Below are 19,040 nucleotides of genomic sequence, written 5' to 3'. Positions count from 1 at the left end.
CGGGGAGATGCTGACACCGGCTGCGGGTGGCTAGGGACGTGGGGCTGAGCCCCTGCGGCGGTGGCCAGTGGGAGGATAGGGGCGGGGCACGCTCAATCCCGGGTCAAGAGACAGCCCCCCCCCCGAGGGCGGGGCTTGGCGAGCGCCGGGTCTCCTCCGGGAAGGGGCGGGGCCAGTTGATGGAGCAATGAAACTGGTTGAGAGGGCAGTGACCGCCTTTCTTTCCGACTGTGCAGCTCAGTGACTCGAAGCCCGGCACCCTCGCCGGCCCTTCCTGGGAGAAGGTGGCACCGGTGCCTCCTGCCTCCCGCAATCCGATCTTTCCTGCTAGGCTGGGCCTGCGCGTAGGTGCAGGGCTCGGAGCCCCGCCCCTGGGCGGAGAGAGCCCGCCCCCCCCGCCCCCCCGCAGCCCAGCCCCCACTCCGCGTCCGCCTCGCCTGCTAGGCGTGCTGTCCTGGCGTGCTGTCCTGGCGTCCTGTGTCTGTCCGTCCGATTGCGACACGATCAGGGCGGCCACGAAGGGGGCGTCAGTACTCGGTCGCGGTCGCATAGACGCGGCCTCGGCATGAAGTCCCGCAGGGACAAGCTGCACATCCCGGCGCTGACCCTCGAGTGAGTGCTTGACCCTGGAAGGGGAGAGGGAGGGGAAGAGGGACAGGATGACAACCACCCTTCCTCCGTGTCTCTGTTCAAGTCGCCCCGAATCGCACCACCGCCTCCGGGGAGCCCTCCCGGCTTATCGATCTGGCCCCGCCCTCGTGGCCTACAGTAGACCCAGTATCCCCAGCCTCAGGCCCCTTCTCCCTAAGGGAACCACGCCCTGGTCCGTCTCCAGCCACACGCAGGGGCTGTTGGCAGGTTCACCGTCCCCGGCCTCTTTCTTTGCAGTCTGTCTCCAAGCAGCCAGAGCCCGTCCTTGCTGAGTCCCAGCAGCCCCTGCAGCCCCTGCAGCCCCTCGCTGGGCCTGCACCCCTGGAGGTAAGTGACCGTGCACGCGGGCGGGCCACGGACATTGCCCTGGCACCCCAGAGACTTGGAAGCCGCCCAGATCCAGCTCCCTCCCCCAAGGTACTGTGGGCTGGTAACTTGGACTCTCTGGGCCTCCGTTTACCCCTCCATAAAATGACACTGTGATCCACACTAGGACCATGATGGGAAAATTCCATATTCAGTCAGAGCCAGCGGGTCCCCCTTCTGGCAGATGGCCAGGGGGAGGCCAGAACTTGAACTGTTGCCCAAGGACTTCCTTGAGACAGGTGCTGGGTTCCCAGCCAGTTCAGGGCCTTGATGAATTGGCCTGGCCTCCTGGGCTGTGACCCAGCTGAAGCTGGCCTGAAAACTCCTCCCTCTGAATGTACACAAACACACACACACACACACACACACACACACACACTCACTCACTCATTCACTCACTCACCCCTAAGGCTGAGAGTCCACCATTGGAGCCCTGGCACTGAACTGAACCAGGCAGAGTGGTATAGGGAGAAAAGAACCAGCTTGACTGAGCACCAGCTCTCTACCAAATGCCTTCTTTTCCCCTCCATACCCTTGGGAGGGAAGCGCCCTTTCTGATCCCATTTCCGAGCAGAGGAAACTGAGGTTCAGATAGGAGACATCAGCTCTCCTGGTTCAGTATGTCTGGGGGCTAAGTGTCCGGACCAGCTTTGCCATCAGAGTCTGTTAAGGGTTTGAACTACCCTCTGTAACTGGCATCACCGACTCAATGGACGTGAGTTTGAGTGAACTCCGGGAGTTGGTGATGGACAGGGAGGCCTGGCGTGCTGCGATTCATGGGGTTGCAAAGAGTCGGACACGACTGAGCGACTGAACTGACTGAACTGATTGTAACTGGAGAAGTGGATGTCTCAGGCTCTTGCTCCTGTACAGGAAAGAACATCAAGGTTATAATGGGCTCCTTGCACAGCGTGGGCAAAATTTAGGGAGGTGACAGAGGTACAGGTGAGTGATGTCTAGAATTTGATGGCCTATCAACTATTTACACCTTAATATGAATGGGCTGCTCGGACTCTTTCCCTGGGCCTTTAATGGAGAGAAGAGAGAGCACCTTGGAGCCCACACAAGGTGCTGGGCACCTACTGTGTGCCAGGTGCTAAGGGCATATCTGTGAACCAGAGGTGCATAGTTTCTTCTTCTTGGGGCTCTCAGTCAGTTCTCAGGCAGCAGGCAATGAACAAGGGGATGGGCTAACAAGACACATTCAGGGGGAGACCTCTGAATATGGTGTCTGAGCCAAGGCCTGAGCAGAGCTAGGGGAAGGAGGGTGCCAAAAAGAGAGACGTGAACATGCAGAGGTTCTGAGGCAGGACCAAGACTTTTTATTTTATTATTTATTTATTTATGACCACGCTCCCCGCACTATGTGGGATCTTAGTTCCCCAACCAGGGATCTAACCCACACGCCCTGCAGTAGAAGCACACAGTCTTAGCAACTAGACCACTAGGGAAGTCTCAGAACCAAGATGTTAAAGCCTCTGTGGCCACCTTGGGGAGAGAAAGGGTGGCTGGGGACAGGAGATAGGAATGGAGGTGACGGAGTCAGAAAAGTGGCTAGGGCAACATCCAGGTAGGAGATGGTGTGGTCTGGACCAGGCTGGGGTGCCTCAGTGGAAGGCAGAGATGGTGTCGCCCCCTGTTTAGCAGAGGAGGCGATTACAGCTTAGGACCTCTGAGTGTGTTGTCCAGGGGCACCTTGGGAGAGAGTATCAGGCCAGATCTGACTCTTGAGTCTTTGACCTCAACCCCAGGTGAGGACCGGATGACGGGAGGGACCTGTGGAAAGCAGATAAGCCAGTTTTACCAGGAGGAAATGGAGACAGAGAGCTTGGGGCCCAAGCTCAGTCTGCCGGTCCCCTTTCTGGCCACCGGGGGGCAGCAGAGCCGCATTGCCTTGGGCCAGGCAAAGAACTGGGTCCTGGTCTCCTCTGCTCTGAGCACTTTAGGAATACGCCCACACTTGTCCCCTCAGCCTCCAAAGCCCTGTGGGTCCAGCCCACGGTGTGCCAGTAACTGTGTAAATAGGATAGTGTTAGGTGGACACAGCGATGCACCCCTCCACCCCCGCCCATCCATCTCTCTCTCCGGAGCTCACCTGAACTCATGTGGCTTCCTGGACTGCCAGAGTATAAGCTGGTCCAGCCTCAGGGCCTTTGCATTTGCTGCCCGCCCCCCTGCTTAGAGCTCCATTTTCTCTATTTACTCTTTTATTCATCTGTCAAGTCTCTGTCAAGCTCTCAGATAGGAAGCCTTTCCTGACCAACCCTCCCCGCCCCTGCCCCCCCATAAGGGCCCCAAGCCCCACTTACATTCATGTTGTACATCCTGACCCCCCCATGAGTGTGACGTGGCGGGCCTTAGTTACAGCACTCAGGCTCCTGGTCGACGTATGCGGGATCTTTCATTGCAGTGCACAGATTTATCTCTAGCTGTGGTACTCGGGCTCAGGATGTAAGCTCAGTAGTTGGGGCGGGGTCAATTGCCCCGCAACATGTGGGATCCCAGTTCCCCAACCAGGGATCGAACCCGTGTCCCCTACATTAGATGGCAGATTCTCAACCACTGGACCACCAGGGAAGTCCCTCTATGTTTTCTTGTGTGATTATTGGGTTGTTTTTTTTTCACCCAAAGGTTTGGGAGTCCCTTGAGGGCCTGACTTCATCTGTCCTGGTCATCCTATAGCCTCAGGCACAGCCTGGTAGACAGCAGGTGCTCAGTTAATGCTTGGGGCACAAATAGCAAGTGGCTGGGAGGGCCCCACCCGTGTTGGGGTGCAGGGAGCAGATTAAAGAGAAGGTCTTGAGTTGGGTCCATATGGCCAAGGGGACAACAAAGAGGCTGTTCCAAGCAGGAACAGCGTTGTCAGAGGAGGGTTCCCTCTGGCCTTAGATACCAAGGACAGGAAGATTTTGGATTTTCTACTGAGGATACTGGGAACCCCACAAGGTATGGAGCTTGGAGGGGTGTGGACAGCTCATAGGCAGGTGGAAGGGGCTGTGATCATCCGACCGATGTGGGGTAAGGAATGGGGGTCTGTATGTCCACCAAGGGCTTTCCTGTTTACACAGTTACTGGCACAGGCAGAGAGAGGCAAAGCCCTAGACAGAAAGCTAGGATCTGAGCTCTAGGAAAGGGATTAACCCAGGAGTGCGGATTTGCTGTAAAATGAGGAGCCATGGAGGGTGTGTGAGCAGGGGAGGACCTTGATCTGGTGGGCAGTGGGCTGGTGCTGGAGATTACTGGCTCAGCCAGTCTTTCATAGGAGGTCTTTGCCATGGCCATGGGTCCCTTGGATTGCCAGCTGTGGCCTGGTCTGCAGAGGAGGAAACTGAAGCCAGATGGGCGTGGGAGAAGCAGCTGCTGGGGATGCCAGCGCCGTGGGCGTAATGGGAGGCAGGCAGGCAGTGCAGGCTGGGAATGATGGGCAGCTCCTTTCCTAACTGTGTGTGCAGAAGTGTTCCTGGTACATGTGGTGGTGGTGGAGGAGGGGAGCTTGTGGATACAGCGTGTTAGTGTATGGTGCATGAGACTATGACTTCATCCCCACTTGGGTTCCTAGACCTATGGGACCCCGAATTCCTCCCAGGCAGGAGGCTCTGTTTCCTGTGCGTGGCTCTGGCTAAATACCTGAGGATCCTGGGTGACCTCTCTTATCCTCATCTCTTCATCTGACCCCTTAACAGCACCTCTTCTTTAGCCTCAGAATACATCCAGAATTTACCCACTTCATTCTATGGCCCCACCCTGGTCCAACCCTCAGTATCCCCCTCCCAGGCCCTGTTACAGCTCCTCACTAGCCTCCTGCCGCCTTCCACTCCTGCCCCAACAGCTCCTGTTCCCCATGGCAAACATGAGGGAGGCTGTTTTACAATAGTCCGGATCACACCCTTCCTCTGCACACACATCCTCCATGGCTCCCTATTGCCCCTGCAGTAAAACTGCCATCCTCCCTGCAGCCCACAAGGCCTGTATGGAGAGTCTAGCTGGTGTCTTCCTCTCAGCCCTGCCTCAGGGCCTTTGCATGAGCTGTGCTCTCTGCCTGAGATGCTTTTTCTCCATGGCTGGCCCCTCTGCCTTCTCAGTGTGTGGCTGGCTGCAGTGTCACTTCAAAGAGGCTAAAGTTGTCTTTTGCCAGTGTTGCCCCTCTTCTTTGCCTTCCTTGACTTCAGAAATTAACTGGTTCACGTAACTGTTTCCTGTCTCCTCTCTGCCTCCTCAGTCCCCAGACTGGGGACCCTGGCTGCAGGGATTATTTGTGTCCTGCATCCCCCGTGTCCAGTACAAAGGGTGTTTTTTTGAGTGAACGAGTGGCTAGGTATGTGTTGTTTGAGCCTCAGTCTGGAGGGCCTGGGGAGACACTCAGCAATATCTGGGCCACCTGAAGGTGACATCAGGCTTGGAGGGAGCAAGGTGGGGAGTCTGAGAGAGACTTGAGAAGCAAAATCAGTGGCACGATGGATGCTCAGGGTTAGGGCTATAGGGCTATGTACCAGGCAGCAACGCCCTCTGTATGCCTCGGTTTTCTCCTGTGTGGGGTCAGGCTCCAGGTCAGTCCTGCCTGGGCTAGTTCCCAAAGTGTTGTATGGCCTGTGGAGGGTTCACCTTCAGAGTGACACAGTCCCTGATTTCCTGGGGGGCTGTCATGAAAGGAGGAAGCATTAACTCACAGTCTACTGTGTGACACATTACATAATGAAGGTGATCTGTGCCCCAGCTCTGTATCAGGCACTTTCTGTGCCTCTGATTTCATTGTTATTCAGTCGCTAAGTCCTACCTGACTCTTTGGGACCTCATGGACTGTAGGCTACCAGGCTCCTCTGTCCTCCACTGTCTCCCAGAGTTTGCTCAAATTCATGTCCAATTGAGTTGGTGATGGTATCCTCTGCCGCCCCCTTCTCCTTTGGCTTTCAGTCTTTCCCAGCATCAGGGTCTTTTCCAATGAGTCAGCTCTTTTATTGCATTTTCACAAACAGACATGTGTAGATGGGGCCTGTAAACAGGCCTGAAGTTTACCTAATGCTAACATTTATCAAATGTTTACCAAGCACTCTTGGAGACACAGAGTAATCTTCGTGTCAGCCCCGTATTCCTCCCATTTTACAGTTGAGAATACTGAGGCTTGAGAAGTTAAATCAGGTGTCTGATTCCCGATAGTAGCCAGGCTGATGGCCTTTCCTGTCATACAGACAAGAAGAGGATATCAGGTGCTCTGACTCAGTTTGCTAAACACGTCCACTATTGGAAGATGCTGGGACAAAGAATCCCAAGCCAGGGGAAGACAGAGTTGGACAGACAAAAGAGAAGTCTTCCTGGACTAGGGGGACACTGGATTTTGCCAGACAGGAAAGGCATTCCAAGGAGTAAAGCTAGCGTGGGCGTGGTAGCACGAGCTGAACCAGGCCACTGGATGGGTCTGAGTGCCACACTCCCTCCCGAAGGGCTTAATGCCTAGGGAATGGGTAGAGGGAGAAGCTGTCGTATTTACATTTTGCTAGAAGAGAGCCAAGTTCCAAGGCCCTGCATCCAGGTACCGCCAACGCCCCGCCCCTGCCGCCTGCAACCCCGGCAATGTCCCGCCCCTCCGCCCGCGGCCCTGGCAACGTCCCGCCCCTCCGCCCGCGGCCATGGCAACACCACGCCCACTCGCCTGCACGCGAGTCCGCCGGCCTTGCTTCCGAGTCGCTCACCCCTCCCAGCCAGGCCAGGCCCCGCCCCCGCGCGGTCCTGGGCGGGGTTCTCGGCCTCGCTCCCGGGCGCGCGCTTCCTCCTCTCCCTATACCCCCAGCCCCGCGGCGCGCCCCCCGCCCCTCACCGTGGGGCTCCGGGAGCAGATTCCACGGTGAAGGTTCGCGCCCCGCCGCCGCTGGTTGCGCCCCCGTGCCTCTCGGGCCTCTAGCGGCGGCGGCGGCACAAAGGGAAGAAGCATGTCCGACCCCAGCTACTGGACGGCGGTGGCGGCGCCCGGCCACCGGAGCCGCCTGGCCAAGGGCGCGTTGCTGCAGCGCTCCAAGAGGTAGGGGGCTTCGCGCGGACCTACCGAGTGGCGCGGCGGCCGATCGAGCAGACACGAGTTGCTGAAAGTGCGTCTCGGCAGCGTGGCGAGGGCCACAGTGTGCGGCGGTGGGGGGAAGTGGGAGGATGCTTTGGGATCTAGGTATCCCCTGGGGTCCCAGGTACCCTCCTGTTACCGCTCCTTACCCAGACTGGAGTGTCTGTCCGCCAGGGCCAGCTCAGGTGGTGACAGGCTGTAGGGATTTGGGACTGAATCAGGATTCGAACCTAGGTCAGTCCTCTGGCCAGACCTGGGGAGGAGCTTCTTGGAAAAACTGAGGCTCTTTGGTCCTTGGGGCCCAGTCAGCGGAAATGTTGGTTCAGAAGTAAACATTTGCTGCAGGAGGCTGATGTGTATGTCGGTTATCAGCGGGGGTGAAAAATCACTTCGTTCTATACAGAGCAAAGTGGAGTCTCAGTTTCTCCTTCTGAAAAGCAGAGAAGCTAAGTGAGGGCTGTGAGCCCTGCTGGACCTGTGTGAAAATTCCAGCTCAGCCAATGTCAGGATCTGTGACCTCAGGCAGTTCCTTAACCTCTCTGTGCTTAAGTGTCTCACCAGTGCTTGGTCTAGGCATTCCCAGAGGGAACACAGGCAAAGGCTGAGTAATGGGACCAGCAGCTGAAGGACCTTGTATGCCTAGTTTAGGGTTCAGGCTCTTCTTCCAGAACCCGGGGAGCCGCAGAAGGCTCATGGGCATCTCAGGGATCAGGTGCCAGAAACTGACCTCAGGCCCCTCTTTTCTAACATACTTCTCACTCTCTGTTGAACCACAAGGGTGATTATTGAAAAACTAGGCAGCTTCTTGGGGTCCCATGCCTTCTCCAGGAACGGCTGAGCAAATAGTTGGGGCTCAATAGATGCTCAGGAATTGAACAGAGGATGCCCAGTTCCCCTTTGAGAGCTCAGATATAGCTGTTTTTGAGAAGGCCCTGTCTGAGAGCAAGAGGGAGGAGGCCAAGTGTTTTTCCCAAATGCTGTTGGAAGTGAAAAACGATGCGTCGGAATGAAGAGTCCGGTGAGGGGTTGGAAGAGGATGTGGGCTGTGAGTGTGTGTGTGTGTTGGGGTGGGGGGTTGACAGGAAGTTTTGCAGGAACCTGTGGGTTTCACTTTTGCTTCTGCGCCTCAGACTAGAGGACAATCTCTGTGGCTGGTGACATCCATGGCCTCAGTTTTCCCGGCTGGGAAATGGGTGTAGCCGGTCTCTCCCTCCTCTGGGCTTATTGGTATTGGTGAATGCTGGTGATTTCTCTGGCGAGTCATTGTCTTCTCTCCCACCATGCACCAAGCCCTGTGAGTAATGGATACGTACCCGCCACACTTCACCCTGTGCCCCGCCCAAAGCTGAGAATTGTGTATGCACCTTGCAAGGTGTACAGATGGGGAAACTGAGGCTCAGGGGGGCAGCGGCAAGTAGAGCAGTGGGTAGGCGGAACCCCTCCTCCCTGTGCATTGAGTCTCCTGAGCGGGTTGCTGACCTCGCCTTCCTCGGCCTGCATTGTGCCTCTGCCTGGAACACCGTTCCTGGCCCCGCGAGGCCCCAGCGTTTCATCTCTCCCTCTCTGTGCAGTTCCTCCGAGGCCGGGCTGCGTTGGCAGCTCGGGCTGCGTGGGCTGATGCACTTGTCGGGCGAGCAGAGCCGTTGCCAGGCGACTGCCAGGGTTGGGGGGGGAACCATGTTGCTCGCAACTTCCCTATGCCAGGGTGGAGGCTGGGGCCAGGGCCCAGGTGGGAGAAACTGGGCCAGGGATCTGGTGGCCAGGAAGGAGCTGGGATGAAGGGAGGAAAGCACGTGGGCCAAAGTTTGGCAGAACAAGATGCAACTGTGCATGATGCCGGCTTTAGGGTTTCCAAGGGTCACATTGGCGTTTTAGGGGGTCTCGGGGGAGGGGATTGGCCAGGAGATTGGAGCAGTGGTCCTGGGAAGAGATGCTTAATATGGAGTAGGGGATCTGCCTCAACTCCTCTGTGGGTTCCAGGGTCCTCTTCACCCCCTGTCTTGTTTGCCAGTGTTCCTGGCAAGGCTCTGGGAGTGGGATTGTGAACACAGAAGCTGGAGAAGCAGGGCCAGGGGCTCCCAGGCTGAACTGAGGGCCATGGGGGAGTCCACCTGGGGAGCAGAGAGGGCACGGTCATGCCCCTGAAGCTGCCGCCCATGGGCTCCCGGTTGGGCATGTGGTTCTCTGAGCCAGGAGGCCCGGGTCTGACCTTATCCCCCCTCCCCCAATAGCTGCCGCAGCGGGAACCGCAAGAGCCTGGTGGTAGGAACACCCTCACCCACCCTTTCCCGGCCCCTGTCGCCACTGTCCATCCCAACAGGTGAGTGCGGGGCGGGGTGGGGGGGCGGGGGAGGCAAGTGGGGTGGAGTGGAGGTGTCCTGTCTCCACTCCCGCTGACTCAGTTTCCCCACCTCCTCCTCAGCAGGCAGCAGCCCCCTAGATAGTCCTCGGAATTTCTCAGCTGCCTCTGCCATCAACTTCCCTTTTGCACGGAGGTGAGTGATTGCCAGTTTTGGGGGATGGTGGCTGATACCATGGGCAAGGGGCCAGGCAGGGGCCTGCTCTTGGTGGCTGGACCTGCCTCCTCATCAGCCTTTTCCCCCTCCCCTGGCCTCTGCCCTGCGTTGGTCCCCCCTCTGGCTCCCGCCCCTGGCAAACGCATGCATGCACGACCTCTTACAGCCACATCGCACGCACAGACAGGTAATTTCTAGGAGCCCTTGGGGAGGAGGTGGGGGTGGGGGTGGCATGGCCTGGTCCAGGAATCTCACTCACTGAAAGTTATTAATTCACCTAACAAGAGCTGGCGGAGGAGCTGTTGTGTGCCAGGTGTTTAAATGCCGTTTATTCATTCAACAACGTTTATTGCGTTCCCGTTGGGTGCCATGCCCTCCGCTGGGGGGCTGAGGAATGGAAGGCTGGACTTTGGCCCTCAGGGCATCCTCAGGCTGGTGGGAGTGGCCAGCATGTACCCTAGCAGCTGCAACTCAGAGAGCAGCTTTGATGGCAGCTGGCATCAGGGAGGACTTCCTGGAGGATGCGTCTGGAGAACAAGGAGAAAAACACAGTGGACTTGCTCCCCATGTATTCCTGTTCTTGGCCTTTGCAGAAGGTCCTTCCTCCGGCGGGGCCAGGATCTGCCAGCCATAGTGCCTGCCCTTGGTCCCCACAAACCACAGGGGCCATGCCTCCCTTCCAACGTCTCCTTCTCCTCCCCAGGGCCGACGGCAGAAGATGGTCCCTCGCGTCGCTCCCGTCTTCTGGCTATGGAACCAACACGCCCAGCTCCACTGTCTCGGTACACACAGTCCTACTTTGGCAGGCAGACCAGGGAGTGCCAGGTTGGGGGTGGGGGAGACACATCTTTGTTTTGTTTTGGTTTTTTAAGGTGTTGAATAGTTGTCTAGTCAGTAAACATCCTGGCTTCCCCCCTCTGTGCTCCATTTTGAGCGATGTGGGGGTCCCAGCCTTGGCCCAAAGGGCTCCTGGTCGGGTATACACAGATATCTGCATCCTTGTGTGGTCAGGGAAGGTCTGGTCAGAGGGGGTCCTGGAGTTGCCACGCAAGCAGCGAGGGCTTCCTGGAGGAAGGGGCATCACGGCTGGAGTTTTGAAGGATGCACAGGAGAGAGGCAGGAGAGGTACCATGCTGACCAATAGACAGCTGGGCCTTGAGAGTTAGGCTAATGCTGGGGTCCTGGCTATGGTGCTGACCGTGAACGCATGGCCCTGATACCCCCTCCTGCCAGTCGAGCTCATCCTCTCGGGAGCGCCTCCACCAGCTTCCTTTCCAGCCGACGCCGGACGAACTCTGCTTCCTGTCCAAGCATTTCCGCAGCTCAGACAGTGTGGCTGATGAGGAGGGCGGCCACCGCTCACCTCGCCTCCGCCCCCGCTCCCGCAGCCTCAGGTGGGCCTCCGCCTCTGACCCCAGCCCCAGCCCTTCCCTGGTCGCAGCTCCTCCTCCGCCACCTCCGGTCCTGACCCCACCCAAGCCTGGCCTCTAGCCCTGGGCCCTCAGTCCTGGCTCAGCCACCCTTCCCTGGGCTGTGTTTCGGGTCCCGTGTCTTAAGCCAGTTGTCCCCTCCTTCAGCCCCGGACGCACCACAGGGACCTTCGACAATGAGATCGTGATGATGAATCATGTGTACCGGGAGAGATTCCCCAAGGTGGGCAGCACCTGGTGGCTGGACCAGCCCCAGCTCCGCTCCCTCTGCTGTCCCTCCATGGCGTGCGCTGCCCTCTTGGTTGTGTCCCTCCCCCCATCTGTGCGTTTCTGTTTCTCCCTGTCACTCTGTCTCACACTGCACCCCCCGCCCCCTCGGCATCTGTGCACATCTCTTCCTCCCCTCCGATCCTTGGACCCTATCGTCACATCTTCGCTCTCTCCCGCCCCCATCTGCACACGTTGCTCCCAGGCCCCGTCCAATGACCAGGTTGCCCCATCTCCCCCGCCGCCCCCCACTTCTGCCTAGGCCACAGCACAGATGGAGGGCCGTCTGCAGGAGTTCCTGGCCGCCTTCTCACCCGGCGCCCGGCTGGCACTAGCTGACGGCGTCCTGGGTTTCATCCACCACCAAATCATCGAGCTGGCCCGCGACTGCCTGGCCAAGTCTGGAGAGGCGCTTGTCACCTCCCGCTACTTCCTGGAGATGCAGGAGAAGCTGGAGCGGCTGCTGCAGGATGTGCGTGTGGGTGGGGCGGGGGGCAGTGGATACAGGGTTTCGGGGTCCCCAGGCAGGGCAGGGCAGGACCAGGGGCTGGTGTATGATGCTACCACCCACCTGCTCCCAGGCTCACGAGCGCTCAGACAGTGAGGAAGTTGGCTTCATTGTCCAGCTCGTCCGGAAGCTGCTGATCATCATTTCGCGGCCAGCAAGGCTCCTTGAGTGTCTGGTGAGTATCTTGGCACATGGCCGGGTCCAGGCCTTCAGTAGTCCTGCTGAGATTAAAAAGAGACAGTCCCCATCATGTACTTTGCGAGGAACACCGGGGGCCACCAGACTCGGGTGGGCTTCCCAGAAGAGGGACCAGGAGCTAGGATCCCAGGGACAAGTCAGAGCCACTGGTAGAATGCTTCAGACGGAGGTTGGGGGCGGGGAGAGGTGTGCAAAGACCTTAAGGTGGGACCAGGCCTCGATTGACCAATCCCTCTGCATCCCCAGGAGTTTGACCCCGAGGAGTTTTACCACCTGCTGGAGGCTGCCGAGGGCCAGGCCCGAGAGGGCCAGGGCATCAAGACTGACTTGCCACAGTACATCATTGGGCAGCTGGGCCTGGCTAAGGATCCACTCCAGGGTGAGCTGGAGTGGGGGCAGGGCCAAAAGAGGAAACTGGGGTGAGAATGGGGAGGGGGCCAGGGTTCCAGCCTATGCCCGTGTGGCTCCATAATGTGCCGCACTGTCCTTCCCCTCCGTCTGGCCCTGTCCTCAGCCACCTGCAGGGCACATTTTGGGTAAGGTGCCCAGGATTCCAGGATAAGGTGGCCACAAGTTGGATCCCCTGACCTGCCAGCTGCCTTGGAGCCTCAGCTTTCTCAAATGCTAAATCGAGTTGGGCCAGGGTGCCAGGGAACCACCGTGAGCAGTGGCATTCGCTTGAATTCCAAAGCATTTTCCCAATTTCTTCTGACTGTGGCCCGGGAAGTGGGACACAGAGTTAGACAGGGCAATCCATGGGCACAACTGAAACGGCCAGGAACCTCCCCCAGTCAGGACAGGGAAAAAGACATGGTGCTGGGGGAAGCATTGAACTTGAACCTGGCCTAGTCTCGGGGTGGTCAGGGGAGCTCTGGGGAAAGATTGTTTTCAAACTGGGGCCTGGAGGATGGAGAAGCGACCGGGTGCAGATCGGGGGGAGAGAGGAAGTGAACCAGGCAGGGGAACCATGAAGGCAGAGGTTGCGAGATAGGCGAGTGTCTGGCCTTTTGGAAGAGCAGTGAGGAAGGGGTGTGGCTGAGGAAGGGGCGATGGGGTCAGCAGGACCCAGCCGCAGTGGCCGGCACCCACGGGGACCAGGCTGCCACTGTCCCATTTGAAGTTGCAGAGACTGAGGCTCTATGCTGTTGAGCAGGATTCAGGTCCAGGCGTGCCCAAGGCCAGATCACGCTCAGACTAGCTGTCTGGCCGAGACTGTGCTCCGCCGGCGGGGCTGTGGCCGGGGCGGGGCCCCAGTGACAGAGGAAACGGGAAGTGGCCAGGCAGACAGGTGGCAGCTGAGGCTGAGTGCAGATCACCCGCCCAGCGCTGCAGGGGGCCCTCTGAGAGCGTGAGGGGCTGCATCAGACCCCAGGCCTCACTCACCCGAGGCTGTGCTGCCCCATCTCAGCCTTGCTCTGTGACCCTGAGACACTGTCTTCATGGTCACCGTCACCATTGATGTTCATCAGCTACTCACTCTCACTCAAGACTGCCCCTGCTAAATCCCAGCTGAGGCTGGAGACTAAGGGGGCTACCCCAGGCCCTGCCCTGAGCTGAGGAGCATGTCAGCCACCACCTAGAGGGCCTGCGTCACAGCGGGTATTCACGGCCCCAAAGCATAGAGCCAGGATTCAAGATAGCCAGAGCAATCAGAACCTGGGCTTCCCACCGGCCCGTCTAGAAGGTTCCTCAGTCATTGCTCAGTCCAGCCTCCTGGATTTGACTGAAACCTGGACGCAGTAGGGACTCAACAACAGGATCATGGGAGCTGGTCAGGAGAGGCACTCTCTCCCCGTTCCAAGATGGGCCCTGGAGGCCTCAGGAAGTCTCTGACTGGTGGAGGGGCCGGGCTCAGAAACCCCATCTGAGGCTCCTCCCACATTTTACAGAGATGGTGCCTCTGAGTCACCTCGATGACAATGGAGGACAGCCACCGGCACCAGAGGAGTCCCCTGAGGTAAGACAGCATGGAGCTTTAGTGCCCCAACCTGTCTTGTTCTTTTGATGATAGACCAGGTGGCCCTGAGAGGGGCTAGGTTTGCCAGTTGCTGAGGGTTTGTATATAGTAGGTGTTTAACGAATGCCTGTGACTTTGGGAGAAGGTGGGGGCAGGTGAGATTGCCCTGCTGGGAAGGTTGGACAGGGCAGGGTTGGAGGGGGCACTGGAAAGTGGGATTTTGCAGGCTGTGTAGGAGTTTCCTGGTAGGAGGGCATGCATGGCTTCAGCTAAAATCTCAAACTTGGAGGGTGAGTTTCAGAAGTATGTACAGGAGAAGTAGCATTAGGTGCCAGCTGGGACTTGAGGGCAGGAAGAACACAGCCTGCTCTGAGCTGGGGCAGGACCCTGACCCCTGTTGCCCCGCCAGAGTCGTGCCCTGGTCGGCCCTTCACGGAGGAAGCCATGTGAGAGCGACTTCGAGACTATCAAACTCATTAGCAATGGGGCCTACGGGTGAGTCCTTGGGTTCCCCGTAGACCCATTTCTCAGATGCCCTTGGGGATGACTGAAGCCCACACAGCCCCTGAGTATGTAGACAGAGAAATAGACCTGCAGAGGGAAGTAAAGGCACAGCCCAGCAGGGACATGGCTTGGAAGGGTTCATCCATGATCTTGGTCCTTCCTCGCCCCGAGCGTAGGGTTCTAGGAGTTTGGGGACTGAGCAAGCAATGGCAGTAGTGTGAGCATTATTTAAATGCGACTTGGACAGATTTGCTTTGGCAGAGGTGGTAGGGGGGAATCCCTCATAGCTAAGACTGTCATGTAGGGGAGGGTGGACGGGGGAATTACGGAGGGGGCTTATGTGTCCAGGCTTAAGTGTCAGCAACGCGGTGGGGAGTCGCTGAGTCAGAGCGCTCCATCAGGCGGAAGCAGCTTGGGGTTTTCATAGCCCCAGCATTTACCTTATCTGAGGGTATGCAAAACCAACAGGCTCTAAATGGCTAAAAATCTGCTTATTTGAGTTGTAATGGACACAATTTGAGTTTGTGCCAGCGAGGCTCCTGAACTAACGGGTCTCAGTCAGCTGAGAAGAAAAAACAACCGAGGAGCCGTCTTTGACTCTTTATATGACACCAGGGAGTGTGGCTTAAACCCTCGGAGAGGCTGCCTGGGTGGAGGGCACAGGCCAAGGCACGGTGTGTGGGGTTCTGGACCCAGGTCAGGTCCCGGTGCCTGCCGGGGCTTCAGCAGGCCCCCACCCCCGCTGCAACCCCACCCCAGGGCTGTCTACCTGGTGCGGCACCGGGAAACGAGGCAGCGTTTTGCCATCAAGAAGATCAACAAGCAGAACCTGATGCTGCGCAACCAGATCCAGCAGGTCTTCGTGGAGCGCGACATCCTCACCTTCGCCGAGAACCCGTTCGTGGTCAGCATGTTCTGCTCGTTCGAGACCCGGCGCCACTTGTGCATGGTCATGGAGTATGTGGAAGGTGTGGTCACGAGGGCTTGCCTGCCTCCAGCAATGGGGAGCTCACCCCTTATCCAGGAGACAGTCTCTTCTTTGACCCAGCTAGAGTCTGCTCTGTCCTCCATGGGGTCCCAGCCTGCCTTGGTGAGAGGAAGGGCTCAGCCTGCAGTGGGGGACCCAGGAGTGGGGTTGGTGATGGGGAAGCCCAAAGACGAGTGTGAAGGCAGAACCCTAGGGGATAGAGTAGGGGTAGGATGGACAGCCTAGGCAGAGGGGACTGGTGGGCAGAAGCTTGGAGGCTGGAATAAAAGCAAGGGAGGGCAGGAGGTGTGGGTTGGAAGGACAAGGATGGTTGGAAGCCAGGCTGAGGAGTTGTAGGATCAGGTTTCCAGCTCAGGAAAGAATAGTATCTTCAGAATGGCAGGAACAAGCATTTACCAAGGTAGCTGCCAGGCAAGGAGAGGGAGCATGCACTTAGGAGGCACCAGCTCTGTACAAGGGAAGGGGCTGTGTGCTTAACAAAGCTGCTGCCCTGCCCAGGGCAAATCAGAAAGTAGGATCTGCATCCCCTCCCGCCCCTACCAGCTCCCCACCCCAATTCAGGACAGACTGGGGACACTGTGCCGGAGGTGGGGAGGGCAGGTGGGTACAAGTCTAGGCACAGCTGCAGAACCAAGGATCTCTGCAAGCGTGTCCACGCTTCTGCAGGTGGCGACTGTGCCACGCTCCTGAAGAACATGGGCCCGCTGCCCGTGGACATGGCGCGCATGTACTTCGCCGAGACGGTGCTGGCGCTGGAGTACCTGCACAACTACGGCATCGTCCACCGGGACCTCAAGCCTGACAAGTGAGTGACAGGGACCCCTGGGAGCGGGGTCTCTGGAGGGGGTCTGGGGCTGCTCTGAAGCACCATTATCTGGATCCTGCTGGATCATGGGGCCCCAGTGGCGAGCAGATAATTAATAGACGCCTGCTATGTGCAGGGGAAGGACAGTGCATTTATGGAGGTGCTCTGGCAAAGAGGGTGCCCAGACCAGACAGGGGAAAGGCCCATGCACTCAAGCACTGCTACAACGTAATGGAAGTGAACTTGACCATATGAGGCACCAGCTGTATACAAAGAGCAGGGCCATGCACTGTGCAAAACCTCATGTGTGAAGAAAGGGACTGTGCGTGTCTTGAACACCTGGTGTGTACTAGCGCAGGGAAGAGAGTCTGGGGCTGTTTATTTTACTCTAGCGTCTAGTAAGCATCTATTGAGCGCCAGGCCCTCTGTGAGTGGCTGGAAAACACACGTGTGAGTGTGAATGACCCCTCAGGCTTTGTAACCCCTCTATAATTTTCAAAGCACTCTCTTCCTGCATTAATTGAGCACCTGCTGTGTACACAGGAAAGGGCTGCTCTTATATCAAGTACCCTCTGGACATCAGGCAGGACATGCGAGTCTCAGGTACTTGCTGTGTGGAGCTGTGAACGTAAGCCTCAAGAGTCTGCGTGTTTTAGGACTTACTTTCCTGGTGGCCCAGTGGCTAAGACATGGCACTTCCAGTTCAGGTTACACAGGTTCATTCCCTGGCCGGGGAACTAAGATCCCACGTGCTGTGCTGCGCGGTGTGGCCAATGATTAGTTAATTAAGAGAGTCTGCATGTTTTCAGGCCATCTTATATTTTGCAAATGGCTTAGAAAACAAAACACATGTGTTTGGCACTTGCTGTCTACCTTGGGCCTGTGCTCTCATTTTAAGAAGCCCAGATGGCGGCGTAACTGACTCCTCACACACTGATGACTTTTGAGTTTATAAAGCACCTTTTTTTGCTGGTGTGTATTTATTGGTCACCAGCTGTGTAGAGGTGATCAGAGCACCTCTGCTTAATAAATGTGTTATTAAGCGAGGACTGCGGAGAAGGCCATGGCACCCCACTCCAGTACTCTTGCCTGGAAAATCCCATGGGTGGAGGAGCCTGGTGGGCTGCAGTCCATGGGGTCGCTAAGAGTCAGACACGACTGAGCGACTTCACTTTCACTTTTCACTTTCATGCATTGGAGAAGGAAATGGCAACCCACTCCAGTGTTCTTGCCTGGAGAATCCCAGGGACAGGGGAGCCTGGTGGGCTGCCGTCTGTGGGGTCGCACAGAGTCGGACACGACTGAAGTGACTTAGCAGTAGCAGCAGCAAGCAAGGACTGTGTGTCAGGCCCTGAACACTGCAACTGTCTTTTTATATTAAGTGTTTATGTTGAGGTCAGCATGGAATGAACACCTGCTGTATGCTGGGGACAGGGGTCCTTTTCTCCAATGAAGGTACTTGCCATGTGGAGTTGTGAACCTGAGCCTTAAGAGCCCTGTATGTTTTCAGGGCATCTTGTAGTTTGCCAGAGGCTTAGAACAGCGGTCCCCAGCCTTTTTGGCACCAGGGACCCATTTCATGGAAAATAATTCTCTCACGGACCAGGGTGGCACAGAATGGTTCCGGGATGATTCCAGTGCATTATATATATTGTGCACTTTATTTTTATTATTACATCAGTTCCACCTCAGATCATCAAGCATTAGATATTCGAGGTTGGGGACCCCTGGCTTAGGAAACAAGCAAATGTGTAGTTGGCACCTGTTGTATACCTAGGCCTCCATGCTCCATGTTCTCTGGCTGCTTGCTTTGTGCCCATCAGACCTCTTTGCGATCATCCTGGACTGGGGTCTTCCCAGTGTTCCCGAGGCAGGACTGGCCCCTCCCATGCTCACAACCCTCATCTGCAAAACGGGATGGGAATGGGTCCAGCCCCAGAGGGTTCAAGGAGGGATAGGTCCCCACAGTTGGTGCTGGAGATAAATAATTTTTCCTTTGCAGTTCAGAAAATTTCAGGTACACCCCAAGTCAAGAGAAGGTGCATTCATTTGCTAGGGCTGCCCTAACTAAGGGCTTAAACAACAAGAAATTTATTCTTGGGACTTCCCTGGCTGTCCAGTGGTTAAGACTCTGCACTTCCACTATAGTGGGCGTGGGTTCGATTCCCCGTTAGTGAACTGAGATCCCACATGCTGCACAGTGTGGCCAAAAATAAATTAATTAATTTAAATTTTTTTTAAAAAAAGAAATTTACTCTCTCAGTTCTGGAGGCTAGAAGTTTAAGATCAAAGGGTCGGCTCCCTTTGAAGGTACCAGGGAAGGATGTATTCCAGGCTTCTCTCCTGGCTTCTGGTAGTTCCTAGGCTGTGGTGGCATAATTCTAACCTTCGCGTGGTGTCCCCCGCTGTGTGCAAGTCTGTGTCCAAATCCCAGCTTTTTGTAAGGACTCCAGTCCTGCTGGAATTGCGGTCACCTGGTGGCGCAGTGGGCAAGGAATCTGCCTGCAATGCAAGAGCCCCAGGAGAGGCAGGTTCGATCCCTGGGTCAGGAAGAGCCCCTGGAGCAGGGCATGGCAACCCACTCCAGTATTCTTGCCTGGAGAATCCCTGTGGACAGAGGAGCTTGGCGGGCTACAGTCCATGGGGTCTCAAAGAGTTGGACACAACTGAGCGACTAAGCACAGCATAGCACAGCAGCTAGCTATGTACTTCAGAATGACCTCATCTTAAGTAATGACATTTGCAGTGACCCTGTGCCCAGATAAGACCCCATCATAGTTCCCGGGGGTGAGGAGCTCAGC

The 19,040-nt window shown here is 56.9% G+C and overlaps 1 protein-coding gene across 2 annotated transcripts in view; it reads left to right on the top strand.

Moving 5' to 3' along the window:
* The first annotated feature begins 489 nt into the window (after window positions 1-489).
* Window positions 490-19,040, top strand: part of MAST3 (microtubule associated serine/threonine kinase 3) — a 32,563-nt gene continuing 14,012 nt past the window's right edge. Inside the window, exons 1-15 of one of the 2 annotated variants that reach the window (XM_055541471.1) lie at window positions 490-612; window positions 889-978; window positions 9,298-9,386; window positions 9,489-9,561; window positions 9,749-9,769; window positions 10,286-10,364; window positions 10,816-10,976; window positions 11,160-11,235; window positions 11,542-11,751; window positions 11,861-11,962; window positions 12,232-12,364; window positions 13,875-13,942; window positions 14,352-14,437; window positions 15,206-15,414; window positions 16,101-16,239. In XM_055541471.1, the coding sequence (XP_055397446.1) occupies window positions 566-612; window positions 889-978; window positions 9,298-9,386; window positions 9,489-9,561; window positions 9,749-9,769; window positions 10,286-10,364; window positions 10,816-10,976; window positions 11,160-11,235; window positions 11,542-11,751; window positions 11,861-11,962; window positions 12,232-12,364; window positions 13,875-13,942; window positions 14,352-14,437; window positions 15,206-15,414; window positions 16,101-16,239 (1,583 nt within the window). In that variant the 5' untranslated portion in view covers window positions 490-565. Of the gene's footprint in view, window positions 613-888; window positions 979-6,831; window positions 7,031-9,297; window positions 9,387-9,488; window positions 9,562-9,748; window positions 9,770-10,285; window positions 10,365-10,815; window positions 10,977-11,159; window positions 11,236-11,541; window positions 11,752-11,860; window positions 11,963-12,231; window positions 12,365-13,874; window positions 13,943-14,351; window positions 14,438-15,205; window positions 15,415-16,100; window positions 16,240-19,040 lie in introns of those variants that run through there. The other variant, XM_055541462.1, reaches the window with a different exon arrangement.

The sequence above is a fragment of the Bubalus kerabau genome, chromosome 1 (assembly GCF_029407905.1).
Source record: "Bubalus kerabau isolate K-KA32 ecotype Philippines breed swamp buffalo chromosome 1, PCC_UOA_SB_1v2, whole genome shotgun sequence".
In the NCBI taxonomy this organism is placed as follows: Eukaryota; Metazoa; Chordata; class Mammalia; order Artiodactyla; family Bovidae; genus Bubalus; species Bubalus kerabau.
This window is presented reverse-complemented; position numbering and strand designations above follow the sequence as displayed.